General features: G+C 36.6%; 1 protein-coding gene across 5 annotated transcripts in view; it reads right to left on the bottom strand.

The window, feature by feature from the left end:
- The window catches only part of acaca (acetyl-CoA carboxylase alpha), a 94,185-nt gene that overhangs the window by 52,798 nt on the left and 22,437 nt on the right, over window positions 1-18,950 (bottom strand). For all 5 annotated transcript variants that reach the window (XM_079814514.1, XM_079814515.1, XM_079814517.1 and 2 more), the window contains exons 6-15: window positions 15,937-16,018; window positions 15,740-15,838; window positions 12,867-12,973; window positions 12,671-12,781; window positions 11,383-11,592; window positions 11,054-11,224; window positions 10,295-10,456; window positions 9,106-9,269; window positions 8,663-8,813; window positions 8,319-8,422 (exon numbers count right to left, since the gene is read on the bottom strand). In XM_079814514.1, coding sequence (XP_079670640.1) covers window positions 8,319-8,422; window positions 8,663-8,813; window positions 9,106-9,269; window positions 10,295-10,456; window positions 11,054-11,224; window positions 11,383-11,592; window positions 12,671-12,781; window positions 12,867-12,973; window positions 15,740-15,838; window positions 15,937-16,018 — 1,361 coding nt within the window. The remainder of the gene's footprint in view (window positions 1-8,318; window positions 8,423-8,662; window positions 8,814-9,105; window positions 9,270-10,294; window positions 10,457-11,053; window positions 11,225-11,382; window positions 11,593-12,670; window positions 12,782-12,866; window positions 12,974-15,739; window positions 15,839-15,936; window positions 16,019-18,950) is intronic.

Raw genomic sequence — 18,950 nt, 5'->3', positions numbered from 1 at the left:
AGGGTGAGAACATTCTATGACTGCAAAAACAACCACATATATACTCATTAGGGCTTGGTTGATAGTGTTGGTTAATCATTTTTTATTGATCTTCATTTTGATGAACCGGTACGGATTCATAACATTTCAAAATTGTGCTGTTTTCTGTTAATACGTGAACAAAACTTCTCTAAACATTATTTGTAGCATGCCTAAAATCTAATAAAATCACAATTAGCTTTATGATTTTTTTTTGTTACTTTTGATAGCAAACAAAGTGTCAGTAAATGCGATCATGGAATTCAAATAATAAATACCATTTTAGCACTCTTCCATGTGGAGTGAAAGATCGCTGCTCAGAGCATATGTGAACTGATCATCTTTAGTACTAGTTATTAGGGGTGTAACGTTACACGTATTCGTACTGAACCGTTTCGAATGCAATCTTTAACAGTAGGCTTGTTTTAAGCGCGGAACATACTTCAATCCGAGTTCCCACACCAACATATTAAGTATTCAGTCAATTTGATCACGAAATTCAAACGATAAATGCCGTTTTGACGCTCTGTTCAAGCGGTGGCACGGCACACATGTGAACCCGATCATCTCTTCCTAAAGAATAAATATGTTGAGGATACATTACAACTAACTGAAACATATCATATGTCGTGTAATCGCTCAGTGTTTCAACGGTGGAAAGACGTCAATAAAACAGCTTGTGAACAATGTCACGTAGCATCACATTTACCTCAGGCAGTCATTCAGTGTCCACAGCTGTTAGTTCACTAGAGAAATTAACTCTTTTACTAAATATATGCACTATATTAGCCTATATAATCATTACATTCTACTTAACCTGTTAGTGATGTCTTGATTATTTAATGTCTGTTTAAATAAACCTGTCCTGAAAATGACAGACACTGTGTATAAATTAGGGCTGCAACGACGCGTCGACGTCGTCGATGACGTCGACTACGAAAATACGTCGACGTCCGTGAAATGCGTCGACGCGTCGGCGGCACATTATTTACGTTCTAGAATGGAACAGAAGATCTAGAATAATGGCAGCTTCTGCTCCCGGGCATAGTGAAAATGATCATTTATCATATAAAGCCAGACCGCGACATTCAAAAGTGTGGGAGTACTTTAAACAGAAGCCGAATAAAACTATGCTTTATTCGCTCTGTAACGCCGGTTTCACACTGCGCGCGGTGGCAGAGCAGAAGCTGTGAGCGTGGAGAGCGGGAGCTTTCACACTGCAGTCAGTGTTGCCAAGTCCGCTTTTTTCCGCGGAATTGGGCTACTTCTACACTGTTGCCGCACATATTTAACCCCCCGAACGCGATGTTTACCAGAGAACCTCCCCGAAACGCGATTGGGCTTGTTTCGGGCTAGTTTTGAGTAACGAATGGGTGGGTTTTGTTGTGTAAACCTGGCAACCCTCCTGCCAGTGTTCTCTCGCGCAGCTGAACGCGCCACGCGTGTATTGCAACAGATGGTCACATTTTCCGGGGTTCTTCTCCGACCCCAGTACGTCTCGTGCTTTTATTTATTATGGGCTGCATATATCTCCTGTATATGCGACCTGGTTCCGCTCTGTCCCAAACACATATGCATAATAACTTGCTGTATATAGGTAGTTTACATGATTAAAGTAACATTACAGTTAAGATATGCCTCTAGCTTTAATCATTTAAATGTGTCTTTGAAGTTTGGGCAAAAACTTCTGGCAGCTTTAGTCGTTGTTTATGCACATGTATCTTCAAAATAGACGACTAGTTATACATTAACACTATGCTGAAAGCTCCTGTATGTGAACCTTTTGCAGATAAATATAAGTGCATTTTCGTTTACTATTGACACAAATCAATAAGTAAATCATACTCAACTACTATAGTAAACAACTTTTCCTAATTAGGCCTACTCTGTATACATTTTATGATGAATAGTATCATTATATATTATGTTTAAAAAGCTTCTTGTGTTCATATATTTCATTATAAAATGGCATACTATGTACACTACCCTTCCTGAAATACAATTAATATTGTCATCATTCATTGATTTCATGTTAAAATAATATACAAATTCACTACCCTCTTTGAAATACAATTATCAGTAAAAAAGAATCATAAAATTAATCCGGAAAAATAATCGTTAGATTAGTCGACTAATCGAAAAAAAAATAATCGTTAGATTAGTCGACAGAAAAAATAATCGTTAGTTGCAGCTCTAGTATAAATTATTATATTTCAACAATGAATTGGAGAAAAAACTATTGTATAATTAGATTTAGAACTTAATGAAAAAACTGCCTTATGTGAAGTTTACATGTTTGCATACAATATGTTATTTGAGAGTTGATTATTATATCTAAAAATAAATACCAACTGAATTTAGGCTAACAGTTTGGGCTCTGTTGTTAACCTTTAATATTATATTAATGTGCAAGTAAGGGCTCCCTATATAGTTTACCGCATTATCTTTAAGAAACGTTTAGTTATAATTGAATTAATTTAAGGACAGACAATTTTTTCAGTAAATCACTGTTTAAAAAAAAATAAATAAAAAGCAATTTTGTAAAACTGCTGTACCGAACCGTGACTTCAAAACCAAGGTACGTACTGAACCGTCAGTTTTGTGTACCGTTACCCCCCTACTAGTTATAGCACGTAATAAATGAAACAGACCCATAGAAACAGTCCAACTTTCTAAAATGTAATCACTCAATCGTGTTTAAACCACAGAAAGGCATCAAGAAACAGCTTGTAAAGAATGCCATATAAGGTTGCATTTACCTCAGGAACGTCCTTCAAAAAACACTTTTGAGGAGCATTTTGCTAAATATATACACTAAATTTACATAACCATTATATTTTTACTTAACCTGTTAGTGAGGTCTCATTTATTTATGTCTGAATGAATATGTCATGAAAACCTTATTTTATTACAGCCACTGTGACACAACGGAGTGCACATATAAGCATGAATTTTCATTAAAATCATAAAAATGGCCTTATGTGCAATTTAAATGTTTGTTTTTATTTGAGTGTTGATAACAATATCTAAAAATAAATAGCAAGTGAATTTGGACTTTTGGACGTTGTTTATTTTAACCTTTAAAGGGGTGATGAATGGAGAAATCAACTTTCCTTTGAGCCTTTGGTATATACAAGTTCATCGTGATATAAGAATATCCTGCAAGTTTCAGAGCTGAAAACGTCCTTGTTAGTCAAAGCTTTTATCGACAGCAGGCCCAGAAAACGAGAGCTCTCAGAATATGTCGACCACTGACGTAGTAGGATGCCGAGCACCGCCTCAAGCCGTTGTTACAGATCGTTTGATATCTATTGTATTACATACCTTAGCATGCGGTCACAGGCTGGAGAAGGTGTTATTGGTTCATTCTAGGGGTGGGAATCTTAAGGCACTTAACGATTCGATCCGATTCCGATCCTGGGAGTAACGATCCGATTCCCTAAACGATTCTTAACATACATTTTTGGTAACTAATTATCCTGCTGTGCAAATAGATGAACTTTACATTTTAACCAAAATTGGAGCTAATATGTTTTTTGTTTATAGTTAGAATATCTGTTTGACAGTATTGCCATATTAATTAGGATTGTGAAGATTTCTTTCAATACTTTTATTTTATTAACAAAGTTATATTCAAGATTAACAAGCTCTAATGAAACATAGTAAGCCATACAATTGCAAAGAACAATCTTTAAGAATAAACAGTTCTCAATTTACAACTAAGTGTGACAATTTTTCAGTTTTCTTTAGAACATTTTAACAAAAAATGTCTTTAAAAGCAAAAAAAAGTTTACTTTGGTTAGAGCCACAAACAAAAATCTTTAAAACATAGGCTAATGCAGAAGAAAAACAACTTTAGTGCTCGCTGAGAAGCCAAATTCAGTGTGTGCGCATAACATCTCACATGAGAGAACTTGCCGAGCTGCAACAGTCATGTTATAGACATTTAACGAATCACTCACCAAAACGAAGTTTTTGTTCAGAATTTTCCATTCGTTTGAAACATTGTGCAGTAGTTCAGCAATATTCGATAAGTCATTCCAAAAATTATGCCACGGATGTTGGTAGGTATATCCCGGCCACCACATCAGAGACATAGGAGTGTTATTAAGCATTAATGGCAAGGAAAGCGTCTTATAGCCTACTTGAGCATCACTTCATTATTTTGGCTCAGAATTTCGTTTGTTGGAAATATGAAATTAATTTAGAAATGTTTTGAAATTAAAATTTTTTTTATTTAATAAGCAAAATACATTTTTGAAATGGAGAGGCAGCCGCAGCGGGCGCAGACACAGAGCGGCCAGAGAAACGGAGGACCGACTGCTGTAAGGCGTTTGTGCAAAACTGCATAAAAAGTGCGGGTGGTGTAGTGGCCGTTTGAATTGAACACAGAATCGATTCTCAAAAATTCAGAATCGATTCTGAATCGTTAGATAACGAATCGAGATGCATCGATGCATCAATCTTTTCTCCCACCCCTAGTTCATTCGTGGACTCAGACTTGTAATGCCAGCTCGCTATGTGCTTTTCAGACGGGCTCTGTGTGTGTGTGTGTGTGTGTGTGTGTGTGTGTACGGTTCGCGGTTATATTCGCCAATGATCGAGCGAAATGATACAGAAATAACATTCCAATCAATCACGGGTGGATGAGAGATGAATCATTATGTTTGTTTGATAAAGACATTTTGCAAGTCCTGGCTGTGGGCTGGGTGATTCATTCCGGTTGCCGTTTGCCATACGCTGTCACTGACAGGGGAGCAGAAGTTTTTTTAAATATGCAAATCTTATCCAATCCTAGCCGTGGGCGTTTAATTTCAAGTCTTCAGTGCGGCACACCCACCAATCGTTTTTCAGCGAGCCTCAAAACCAAGGCAGAAAGTAGCCTATTACTTATTTATTATGATGTTTTTGAATGTAAAAACCACGTGAACGTCATAAGTTGACCTCAGACAACAGTATACATTTTTTTTTAAAAAGCCAGTTCATGAAACCTTTAATGTTTTAGTAATGTACCAGTTGAAAGGGTTCCCTGTACAGTTTACAGCTTAACCCTCTCGAGTCGGCCGTCGCGCCGGCGTGATTGGCTTGATTTTTTTCTTATCAGTGCCAAAGAGTGCTCAAATAACTCTGTCGTTTTTTATCATTCAGGCAAGTGTTATACATCATTATAATCTGTTAAGTTTCAATTTTTTTTGTGTACAGTCACAATAAAAACTAAATGTTTTGCTTTTTGCAAAATAAAGAAAACAAACATGAAACGTGATCTGCAGCCTCTCTCTCAAAGACGTTAATTTAGATGGTCTTAAGAAAAGGAACTCTAGCTTAGTGAATACTTGTCTCACAAACATGAGACATATGTCTAAAGAAACGTTGAAATGTCAGGTTTTAAACAATGTAAACCAAATCGAAAACAAATATGCTGTGTTTATGTAATCTTTTTAAAAAGAGAGTGATGTCAGTCACCCACAAGCCACTTCATTGTCCGCTAATGCGGCCACGCCCACGGAGCGTGCGCTCTTTCAGATTCAAATACTGACGATCCACGTGTCAACGCCCACACATCAACTCATACAAACACATCTAGTGAAGCGCTGTAACATTACTTCAGCTACATCGTTTTGAGACGTGTTGAGAAATAATCCTGGAACACTAAACATCAAAAAAAGCTGCTCATTTTTTAAAGCAACGGATTCAGGGCTGATTGTAAGGTAGGCTTTATTCTGTTAAGTTTATTCTGTTAGCATCTATGATTATTAAACGTTTCAAAAAGACCGTTTAAATATGAATCCTGCTGCAATTTAAAATGTCATACACGCAAGACTGTTTAGACAAGATTTATTTGGCCTGTTTTGGACAGATTACAACATGTTTATTGTAAAAGAGCCTAATGTCAAATCAATAAAGCTTTTATTCGCAAATGTCTGCTCAGATGCTACAAATATAATACAATTCAAACGTATTTTTATTCATATTGATGTTTAAATATTATAGCCTAATGTTATTTTTTTAATTTAATATCAAAGTTTGTTTTATCGAGGTGTTGTTTTGTAGAAAGTGAATTGCTTTCTTTAAAGTGAATTTCGTTTTGTATAAATTGTATCTTAATTTTAATAATTTATTATTAAAAATTTTAGCATGAGAGTACTTTCAAAAACATCAAAAAAGTACAAAAAATTTTGAAAAAATGTGCTTCTTAGTCATTTTTGTCTTGTTTCTAGTCTAAATATTTAAACATTCTTAAATCAAGATGCATTTACTAGATAAGTACAATTTTCTTTTGATCATATCTTTTGATCATTTAAAATATAATAGGCCTTTGTTGACTACATTCTAAATAAATGATTCTTGAGTTTTGTAGAAAGTTTTTTTTTGTTTTGTAGAAAGTTAATTGCTTTCTTTACAGTGAATTTCGTTTTGTATAAATTGTATCTTAATTTTAATTATTTATTATAAAAATTTTACATGAGACTACTTTCAAAAACCAAAAATTAATGCAAAAAAATGCTCTTAGTAATTTTTGTCTTGTTTCTAATCTAAATATTTAAACATTCTTAAATCAAGATGCATTTACTAGATAAGTACAATATATAATATATGTCCTTTGTCCTGTTGCTCTGTCACATTCCTGAAGCTCATTCATTATGCAGGTCATTATGCGGGCTATTCTGTTTTATTGTCCTCTCAGGTGATATCCATCATTATTCATTAGATATCACGCCTCCTCGCATACGGGCTTTGTGAAGAAAAACTTTGTCTTACAAATTTTAAATCAGTGTATTGTTCTGTGAATGAGTAGGCTCAGTAGGATTAGTTTGAAGCAAAAACTCTAGGCAAATACACCCATTAGTCAAAGGTCTTGTGGACACATATCTATTGTGTGTTTTGAGGCCTTAATTTTTTTCTTTCTTTTTTTTTCTCAAAAACCATGCATAAACATTTTTCTCTCAAAAACACAAGCAAGTACATACATGTTGCTCACATATGGTAGCCCAGTTTGTGCTGAATACAGTGTAATTACACTTTTGCCATTAATGTGTTTATAAGCAACTGAAAAAAACACAAATGTCAGAGCATGTCAAAACTTCTAAAGGGCCCCAAAACAGCTCAGACTCCTAGGGGTTAAAGAGCTTGTAAATCAGAATTAAATTGAGAATGAGGAGATACGTCATGGTCGTGGGCGGAGTCTGGCCCATACACCATTCCGGGATCCGACGCTATCGGTTGCCAGGGGTAACATTGTAAGAGCGAAACAGAGATCAGAGCAGGAAAGACGGCTCGAGGAATTATCATCGCGGCGTTTAAGCGGAGAAATTACGAGAAAACTTGAAATGGAGAAGAAGAGGTCTCGTACAGGGAGAAACTTACTACCAGCGCCAAGCTGAGGTATTTAGAGAAGCTGATATCAAAAACGTTGACCCATACAAGCTGCCACGGCAGAACTCTTTACCACCTTGCACTGAAATGTTTCTATAAATATATTTCCTGTGCATTCTGAATAATAAATATATCTCCCCACTATCCTGCAGCAGTCCAGTGCTCGTCATCCTTAGCAGTGTTTTTCTCTTACTGATCATATTTTGTACCTGTTGAGTTTATATTTTTAAATTAATTTGACTAAAAATTTAAATGATCGTTTGTGTGCGCTGGTGCTTTTATTCCAGCCTTCTTGAGTAGAATGAATGCTCGGTACGTGCTTTAAATGGATGTAATGTTAACCATGTTAAATATTGAATTAATCTTAAACAGTGATGCACAGTAGAGGAAAATGACAGTCAACTAGGCCTACCTTGAATATTAATTAAGCGTTTTGGGCATAAACATGTTTATAGCATACAGTAAAATGACCGACAATGAAAAATGACAGAATAGTGATCAACATGTTTAATACAAATAAATAAAGGTTCGTATTGATCAAGTGTCTCACACTTCAGCATCGCGCTCACTAGTTAAGACCATGACTGACACCCTGTGGTGAAATAATAGCGTACGTTTACCAGCCGCTGCTTTCTCAGATCGGCTTGGGTGGATTAAAACTTAATGTTCAGTTGAGTTTGGAAAACTATGTACATAGTAATCATCAGAATATCTCTTCTCCAGTCTCTGTCCGAATTCATTACCTGGCGGGCAGACCCCCAAAATGGCGGAAGGGGGGCGGGGTGCTGTGTCGTGACAACATCTCCTCATTCTCAATATCAAAAATCAATACCGAGCCCCAATACTCATATATTTGGACTAGTCATACAAACAAGGGTATAATAATAAAGCGTGCTCTCAAGATGATATGTAAAATGGATTTTTACCTCTCCAGTGAGTGCAGGAAGTTGGACACACTGTTCCTGAGGTTGACATCAGCCACATGCAGTGATCCACTCACTACTCCCAGCATAGTGTCAGGACGCTCTGCCTACACCCACATTTACAAACATTCAAACTGACAACCGGCTCCATTTGTCATTTAAATGATGTGACTGAATGGTAACTTATATAGTGATGCTCAAATACGCAAAACGTATTTGAGCATCAAACAGGAAATGTCACAATGTCTTGCTGTCACATCTGAATGTTTGACTGAAAATGGCTGGAAGAAATTACAGGCATGTTCATGAGAGTTGTGATGTGAAATGAAGATAGTGGATTCATGCACCTGCATCTTCTCTGAGATGAGTCTGTCCAGCCAACCCGTGTCAATGCTGTTGTGCTGGAAGCTTTCAGTTTCTAGCAGCTTTATGAGGTACTCCACTGTAGTCCTGAAGTCTCCTCTGATGGACAGCTCCTTGAGGGCCACCACCATGTTCCTAACATGACCCATACAGCTTCATCAATAATACATCTCATTGTCTTTTTTCTTATCAAATATAAGTACATTTTGTTTTTATTTGTTTTGGATACTTTTACAAGTAATGGACAACAGGACAGCAAACACTGGATGGATAAGTATAAGTTAACAGACCCGCATAACCTTTCCATAATGATTTTTTTATATTATGCAACAAATAATTTATATAATTTGCAATTAATTAAATAAAACTGCAGAGGGGCGTCATTTGGGGACAACAACTGAGATTTTCAGCGGCAGGAAGTACTCACGAGATGGCTTCCTCTCGGTTCTCTCCCCAGGAGAAGCAGTGGCCAAACTGAGAGTCTGCAAACTCATGCAGACCTCCAGCAGCCGCCACACTAAAGTAGCCCCACACGTTCTTGTTACTGCGGAAATTTAATTCCTGGACAGTTCCTGAGCTGGGCTTAAAACCCTGACACACACACACAAACAAAGCTTCATCAGAAGAAATTTACATGGTAATTACTTTACAATATTACCACTAATATTAATATTATATATATATATTCTTCAGTACAGTATGATTTTTTGTCTTGTTTTTTACTACATCAGCATTTATTTGATCAAAAATACAGTAAAAACTGAATTATTGTTCTAATGTAATATATGAAAAAAATATTATTAAAATATTATTCTATTTTAATAAAAATAAAAAAAATAATTAATGTAAGTTATTCCTGTGATTATGCCAGTCTTCAGTGTCACATGACGTTTCTGAAATCATTATAATATGGCAATTTGGTGCTTAAAGGGATAGTTCACCCAAAAATTTAAATTCTGTCATCATTTACTCGCCCTCAAGTTGTTCCAAACCTGTATGAGTTTCTTTCTTCTGTTGAGCACAAAAGAAGATATTATAAAGAATATGTGTAATCAAACTGTTGATGAAAATCAATGGTTACCATCAACTGTCTGGTTACCAACATTCTTTAAAATATCTTCTTTTGTGCTCAACAGAAGAAACAAACTCATACAGGTTTGGAACAACATGAGGATAAGTAAATGATGACAATTTTAATTTTTGGGTGAACTATCCCTTTAAAGTTACATTTCATATGTTATTTTATCATTGTTGAAAAGTGCTGTGTCTGCATAATATTTTTAAGGAAACAGTGATTCTCTGATGAACAGAAAGTTAAAAAACAGTTTATTTGGACAAAATTGTAACATTATAAATATCTATACTGCCATTTTTGATCAATTTTATATTTCCTTCTTGACAAATAAAAGTAATAATTTTGTAAAAAAAAAAAAAATTCTTACCCCCACTTTTTTAACTGTATATTACATTATATTAATTACATTAAGTTTTTTTTCCCCTATGGCATCTACTGCAAAAGTTTCTTGCACAAAAATCAGTCATAATTTTGTTATTCGTTATAATTTTCCATCTTCTCAATTCAATTTTCACATGATGACCCTTTAAGGATCACACACCTCATCTGGGTTCTCGCTGGTAATTCGAGCTGCAATGACGTGTCCTCGTGGAGAGGGGGTGGTAGAGAGTCCATCATAGTCAATGGGGGAGTCTCCCCACGGCTGCATCCCGTACATCACTCTGATGTCTTTAATGCGGTGAAGTGGGATGCCCATAGCGATCTGAATTACAGAACAAATGTGTCACAATGACCAAAAATACCTTTCAAAATGAAAAAAAAAAGCATTATTCAATTCCCTGTAAAAAAAAAAAAAAATAGCATAAATTTATTATCTATGATATTCTGGCCTCTTGATATGAGTAAAATATGTTGAATAAGATACACTAGTTCCTATGTCTTCAAATATGCCCTTTTCCCTCTAATTTCTACACACCCTTGTTAATGCAATCGATGAGTGCCTCCCCACTGCGTTTCTCTCCCCATTGCCCTTTTCAGTATCTCCATCAGTTCCCCTCATTCATCTGCAGCATTCTTTGTGTGTTACATAAGCGTATTAACCCCCCTCTCCCATTCCCACTGAACCTAAAGCACACTGGCCTCAGCCAAGTGACCTATATAGCAACGACAGTTGTCGCGTGACTGCTGTGTCTGCTGCAAAGACTGTAGTACAATGCAGCACAATGAGGCAATTGTACGAGCGGATTTAAAGTGCATCTTTCCTTTGTTTTTACAAACTGAGAGATGAGCCAAAATAATTTTCTATGGAACTTTTATTTACCTGGAATATTCCTTTAAAACTCAAATTTCACATACAGACCTGCAGTTGGGCCGCAGGCAGATTAACATCAGCCACCATCTCAGTACAAGGATGTTCCACTTGAAGACGAGGGTTGAGCTCCAGGAAGTAAAAGCTGCTGTCCTGACTGTAGAGATACTCTACTGTACCTGCACTCACATAGCCCACCATCTTCGCCAACTTCACTGCACACTGAAACAAACAGATACACAGTTCTTCATTTTCCTACATTTAAGTAACTCAGTTTTTCATGACGGCAGATATTTTATTCATTCCTATATAGCAAAAATATAATATAGCATCAGCATTCAACTTCTGCTGAATCTGATGCTTCATGATAGTCCGCATACCTTCTCCATATCCTCAAACACATCAGTGGTGGCAATAGTAGCTGGAGCCTCTTCTATGATCTTCTGGTGTCTGCGCTGGACAGAGCAGTCACGGCCGAACAGAGAGATGGCATTACCGTACTGATCAGCCAAGATCTGCACCTCCAGGTGACGAGCATGTTTGGCCAATTGCATGACAAAGATGGGGGAACCTGGAACCTCAGCTTGAACCTGAGTAAAACAGTATTGAAGTTATAGTTCTGAAATGATACTCTAACAGACTTTGGAAAGTTAACAGCTTTACCAAAAGGTGGGTAAAATTCTAGTTGTTCTAATAGAACAAACCCTTACAGGCTTCATAATTCTCATTATTACACGGCTCTGTGGAATACTTGATTCTGATTAGTCAAATGCGCATTCCAGCGGTATGTTATTCCCAGATATTCCCAGAAAATTGGACATATACACAAAAAATATACAGCAAAAACAGCAATATTATGAAATATTTATTATGAATAACTTAAAATAACTGCTTTTTTGTTTGAATATATTATAAAATGCATTTTATTCCTGTGTTGGCAAAGCTGAATTTTCACCATCATTACTCCAGTCTTGAGTGTCACATGATCCTTCAGAAATCATTCTAATATGCTGATTTGCTGCTCAAGAAACATTTATTATTATCAAAGTTGTCCAGTCCAGCCTGTCATATACACCTAGGATGACTTGAGGGTGAGTAAATCATGGGCAAATTTAAATTTTTGGGTGAACTAAACCTTTAATCAAAGAATCCTGAAAAAACATTGTACACAACGGTTTCCAACATTGATAATAATAAATGTTTCTTGAGCAGCAAATAAGCATATTAGAAGGATTTCAGAAGGATCATGTGACACTGAAGACTGGAGTAATGATGCTGAAAATTCAGGTTTGCCAACACAGGAATAAAATGCATTTTAAAATATATTCAAAATAAAAAAGCAGTTATTTTAAAATGTGAAAATATTCCACAATATTGCTGTTTTTGCAATATATGTTTTTGTATATATATGTATGTATTTTTGGTATACATACATACATACATACATACAATATACTTGCATAGGCCTTGTATCGTCACAAAATGTAAACTATATTGTTGCCCAAGTCAAATCTGCTAAATGTGACTATATGGCGTAAAGATATTAAAATATTATAAATATCAACATTATGATTTTCTGTAAAGCTGCTTTGAGAAAATGTGTATTGTGAAAAGCATTACACAAATAAATTGTAATTGACTTGCTTTTACTTAAATAACAACTCTGACCTGTCTAAAGAGGTTGGGGAAGTCTTCCGCACCGTTGACCTTCCGGATACCTTTTCCTCCTCCGCCCTCAGATGCCTTCACCATCAAAGGATACCCCACTAGTTCAGCCGCCTATCAATAAAACAATTGCTCTGTCACGTACAGAACTAAACAATGAACATGTCACATTGAGATGATGTAACTGTGTATAGTATACCTTCAGTCCAGCCTCCACATCGTGTACACAGCCCTGCTCGTACAGATCAGAAGGGACATTAACAATTCCTTTCTTCTGGTCATCCTCTGTCCACTCTACAGTCAGCCCTGTACAAACACAGCATTATGGTGGTCAAAAAATCCTCACAAGTACTCTTTGTTCTAACCCTCTGGTGCTCTTCAATCAATTTTGACAAAAAAAAAAAAAATTATTTATAGATTTTTTTTACTTCATCGGAATGGTACAAAACTTGGTAATGGTTTTGGCACTTGCTATGTACACACACACACACACACACACACACACACACACACACACACACACACACACACAAAATGTGCCATGTGCTCCTCATGGTCAAAAATGACCGCATTGGTAATGAATGTGAAAGGAATTTCATCTAGTCCTGTGCCCAAACAAAGTCTTTCTGAAAGCTAATTTTTTTGAGATATCAACCTCAAAGTTGGAGAACAACTTGTTTTGCCTTTTCTTGAAGTTTTAGAGTAAAACATGTTTTGGAAAACACATTTTATATAAAAATGTAAAACTTAAATTTATACTTTAACTAGAAGTTAACTTTTTCCCCACTTTTTTTTTCACTTCAGCAATAATCTGCGAAGCGTCTTCTTTAAAAAGAGACCAAACTTAAGCCTGTTCTCCAAAACATTCAAGAAATTTGATCTTCAGGTCTATGCTCAAAAAGTAAATTAATCCGTTATAACTACTGCATAAATATTAGGGGTGTAACGATTCGTTTTAACAACGATTCGATTCGTATCACGATTTGAGGTTGTCGATACGATTCAAGGACGATGTTGGTTCATTTAGAACGATACGATCCGAAACGATTCAGTGACTTGAAATCGATTCAGTAACTTTTTAGCCAAAAATTGTATGACTGAAATAAATATCTGGATACTGGTCAGTGCAGGTGAAGTTTCCTAGATTCCTTGTGTTTCTTGTAAGGGAATCCGGTATATCAATTAATTATGGATATAAACAAACAAGTAAACAACAATTAATGGCAAATGCATTCAAATTTTATTTGAATAAAGTGCAACCAACAGTTTAGGTTGAATTAACAGGAAGTTAACCTTTTCTGCTCTCATTTTCAATATTCAATACATTTTCAATAAAAGCACAGTAAGTGCAACCAACATTTCAACAGTAGGTTAACCTGCTACTTCTGCTTTTGTTTTCCAACGTAAAAATATTACAATATTAATATCAAAAATAAAGTGCAACTAACTTCTCTTCAGGTTTAATTAATGGTAGGTTTACCTGCTACTTTTGCTGTTGTTTCTCAACATTAAAATAATACAAATACAATATTAATATCAAAAATAAAGTGCAACCAACATTTCTTCAGGTTGAATAAACTGGCTGAACCTGCTACTACTCTCAGTTTAATAAACAAACAATATTTAACAAAAGATAAAATGTAACCAACTACTCTTCAATGACTGTACAGATTTCTTTTTCAAAAATATCAACATGATCTGACCGCAGAACACTTCTCTGTGCGTTCACTATGTCGCCAGCAGTACAAAAAACTCGCTCTGCTGGCACACTGGTGTCAGGAATGCACAGGTAACATTTAGCAAGGGTTGAAAGGACAGGAAGCTGTTTCTCCTGGTGGCTTGATCATTTCTCGCTGGTTGGCTTCTCCTCTGCCATCCGCCATGCTATGTTTTGTTTTCTTAGCGCTGCTGCTGGTGCGTGCGTTACGATGATGTCACAGATAGGCAGACGAGTAACGTTTAAAGCCGTTATCATTAAAAGTGCTAAGAAAAAACATCCATATAAAGTCTGACGTGCTTAAATCCAATGCGTTATTTCCTATGATCGATACAATCGATTGATTACCTTTTAAAACGATGTTAGATCGATATATGTCGTCCGGAAGGCCAACTTGCCGAGCACAGATCGATGTAGTTAGATCATAGGAAAATAAATCGATACATCGATGTAGTAGATGAATCGTTACACCCCTAATAAATATATAATTTAGTACCATAAAATCCCCTAAAAACACAAAATATTAAGTGAAAAACAAGACTGGGTAAACCGAGCCTGATCTGTCGCCGATTTGATTTCGCCTTGCAACTCAGTCTGGAAACCTGTTCATTCATTTCCACTGCTTCTGTTACACTTTTGCGGGAACCGATCACAGACTGGCTTATCCACCAGGCACCCTATTGGCAGAATTTGTGCTACCTTTTATCAACAATTTCGTCATCTTTTAATGATAACACAAAGGTTAGTTTCACTTTGGATTTAACGTTCGTCGCCGCTCCCACTAATTTTTTCCTTCTCGTGTCAAGTTTTCATTGACAGCAGAGCGTGTACTTTGATGTGCAAGTTAAAAGCTGAACGCTGACTGGCTGTTGTCACTTTTATTTCTGCTGTGTGATTGGGTGTTAGATTAATGCATATCGAGTAAAAATGTCGAGAGTTTATCATCGTTATCGACATGAATTTTATCGCGATTCGATATGACATCGTTTATCGGCCCAGCCCTACTCTGAGTCTGAATATCTTTCAAAGATTTGAACTTTGAAAATTTCCCAATTTGATTAGATTCAGATTTATTTGTACATATTTAATTTTTAATGAAATTTTGCTTCCGTACAAAAGACATTCCCTCTCAGCTAATGCTGTAAAGTACACAGAGACGTTCTGAATTGTTAACATTACAAAAGTATTCATTCAAATGAACAACAGGGCCCAAACTAAGCTGTGCACTCCCGCCAACAGAACAACAGCCAGTTGGTATTGGTGATTTAATTCAGATCTTACCGGTTCTGTGTGCATATACACATCAGACAGTTAATAAACAGTTCATATGTGTGCCGTCTGAGGCTGAAACTAACCTGATCCACTCCAGGGTAATGTAGGGATTCCAGCTGTCTGGGCCACAATAGAAGAGGCAATTTTATCCCCGAGAGCCCACATAGCCTGACTTGGTGGACCTAATGAAAGATACAAACCGCTATAGAAAGAGCAGCACTAGCACTGTACATTAATAATTCAATCAATGTGTAGCTGTACAATAATAACTCAGTCTCACCCATGAAGGCAATGCCATTCTTGTGCAGCAATTCAGGGAGTTTGGGGTTCTCTGACGCATGACCCCAACCAGCCCAAACGGCCTAAAGACAGTAGGTGAAAAAGTGAGAATAAATGCCAAATCCCCAATAAAGAATCTAGCTAATCATGAGCAATAGCAGCGATGCTAGTCTTAGAACAGGGATTCCCCAACTTTTTTTCAGCCGTTGAGATACATCTCGGGAGATATACTGCAAAAAAAGATTTTAAGTTAAAGGGATAGTTCACCCAAAAATGAAAATTCTGTCATTAATTACTCACCCTCATGCCATTAAAAAGCCGTAAGACCTTCGTTCATCTTCTGAACACAAATTAAGATATTTTTGATGAAATCCGAGAGCTCTCGGACCCCTCCATAGACAGCAATTTAATTAACACTTTCAAGGTCTAGAAAGGTAGTAAAAACATCATTAAAATGTCCATGGGACTCCAGTGGTTCAACCTTAATTTTATGAAGCGACAAAAGTGCAGCATATATAAAAGTTACTGTCTCTGAAAAGTAAGAGTCGACTCGAAGTCAATTAAGCGAATCGTTTTTCAAACGAATCGCAAGCCGTTTCGTTGTGACATCAAGATTGTCAAGGAAAACTTGAACCCCCTCAAACACTGCAGCTGATTCCTGTGGTGGATACTGGATAGCATCATGTTGAGAAGACACTGTGCTCTACAATGTGTTTATTGTGCAGGTCTACAGTTAACCGCCTAACTTACATTATTACTGTCTTACTGAAATACTACTGTAAATCAGTAGTGGGCTGCAGTATTACCTAAAACTGTGTCTATTAATGCAGATTGTCTGTAATTCTTACTACTTTTAGTAAAGATAAAGGATGGAGCAAGATTAGTGCTCAGCTAACGTGTACGCTGTTATTGATACAGTTCCCGCAAGTGCATCGCAATAAATTAGAAACACACGCACACACACTCCCACACACACACGCGCACGCACGCATACGCGCACGCACACGCACACGCACGCGGGTTTGTTGATGGACGCACACTTGTTAATACTTATGGTGAGGAATTACAGTTGAAACATCTCATAATGTACCTCAAACTGAGTAGCATCACTGAGAAACGTCCTGCTCAAGGTTCGGGTTGAATAACTAGTTGTTCCAATGTTTCATCATCGATTCGGACTCGCGCTGGGATGGGTGTAAAATCGACGTCATCATTACTGTGTTTATAGTGTGTACAATCACTGAGCTTTAGGAAGCCTCCGGATGGAGCTGAAGATCAGTTATGGTAATGGGTGTTTGGTCTACTACGTACAGCATGCATTTCGGAAACAATCACAACAATCTGACCAATCAGAGCAGAGTAGGCTCACAGAAAGGAGGAATTTAGAGAGAATGATTCATCCAACAAGTCGTTTGAGAATCATTGAACATTGTGGTGATGTGCGATGTATATTATGAGAAAATGAAACTGTTTTTTGACCTTTGATGCATGTAAACCTGTTGTTGGAGACCTCCAAAACTAAATTAGGAAACTTTAAAATAGCATAATAGGGGCACTTTAATTTGTCTTCCGAAGAACGTCTTACGCGTTTGGAATGACATGAGGTTGAGTAATTAATGACAGAATTTACATTTTTAGGTGAACTATCCCTTTAATCTCAGAAATTCAAACCAAATCTTGTGAAGAGATATGATCGTGATGAACAGATTTAATTTAGGCTTTTTTAGGCCTAGTGACACATATTGATACATAAGATACGTCATACTCATTTAGAAGACAAAGTTATAATTTTTTTATATGCTACTCCTTAAAGGGATAGTTCACCCAAAAATGAAAATTAGCCCATAATTTACTCACCCCCAAGTCATCCTAGGTGTATATGACATTCTTCTTTCAGACGAATAAAATCAGAGTTATATTACAAAAGTCCAGGCTAATCCAAGCATTAGAATTTGATTCATAGTTGCTCTGTTTTTGAAATCCATAAAAAGTGCATCTGTCCGTCAAATAACGTGCTCCACGCGGCTCCAGGGTGTTAATAAAGGCCTTCTGAAGCGAATCGACGCGTTTGTGTAAGAAAAATATTCATATTTATAACTTTATCAAGTAAACTTTCGACCGACCGCATTCCATGGAAAAGTGTTGAATGTTGAAAGTGAAACTCAAGATGCGTACGTGACGTCATGACGAGCCTATCTGGTCGCGTTAGTCTTTTGATCGGCAGGGAAACTTTCAACAATTTTTCCATAAATTAAACAGGGAAGGCGGTAGGCCGAAAGTTTACTTGATAAAGTTTTAAATATGGATATTTTTCTTACACAAACGCATTGATGCGCTTCAGAAGGCCTTTATTAACACCCCAGAGCCGTGTGGAGCACATTATTTGATGGGCAGATGCACTTTTTATGGACTTCAAAAACAGAGCAACTATGAATCCAATTCTAAAGCTTGGATTAGACTGGACTTTTGTAATATAACTCAGATTTTATTCGTCTGAAAGAAGAATGTCATATACACCTAGGATGACTTGAGGGTGAGTAAATTATGGGCTAATTTCCATTTTTGGGTGAACTATCCCTTTAAAGTGTTACTTAAAGGGTTAGTTCACCCAAAAATGAAAATTCTGTCATTAATTACTTGCCTACATGAATCGGAGAGAATAGTTTTTGTGCGCAAAAAAACCCGAAATAACGACTTATATAGTGATGACGATTTCAAAACATGGCATCATGAAGCTTCGAAGCGTTATGAATCAGTGAGCCGAATCAGCAGTTTGGATCGCCAAATTTCAGCAGTTTCGTGGTTTGACACGCGATCCGAATCATGATTCGACTCACTGATTCACAACGCTTCTAAGCTTCATGATGCTGTGTTTTGAAATCGTCATCACTATATAAGTCGTTATTTAGGGTTTTTTTGCGCACAAAAACTATTCTCGCAGATTCATAAAGTTATTTTAGAACCACTGTAGTGAGATGGACTTTGTAACGACGTCTTTAGTACCTTTTAAGGATC

This window comes from Gobio gobio, assembly GCF_949357685.1.
Source record: "Gobio gobio genome assembly, chromosome: 4".
In the NCBI taxonomy this organism is placed as follows: domain Eukaryota; kingdom Metazoa; phylum Chordata; class Actinopteri; order Cypriniformes; family Gobionidae; genus Gobio; species Gobio gobio.
Note: the sequence above shows the minus strand (reverse complement) of the source record. Positions and strands in the feature narration are given on the sequence as shown.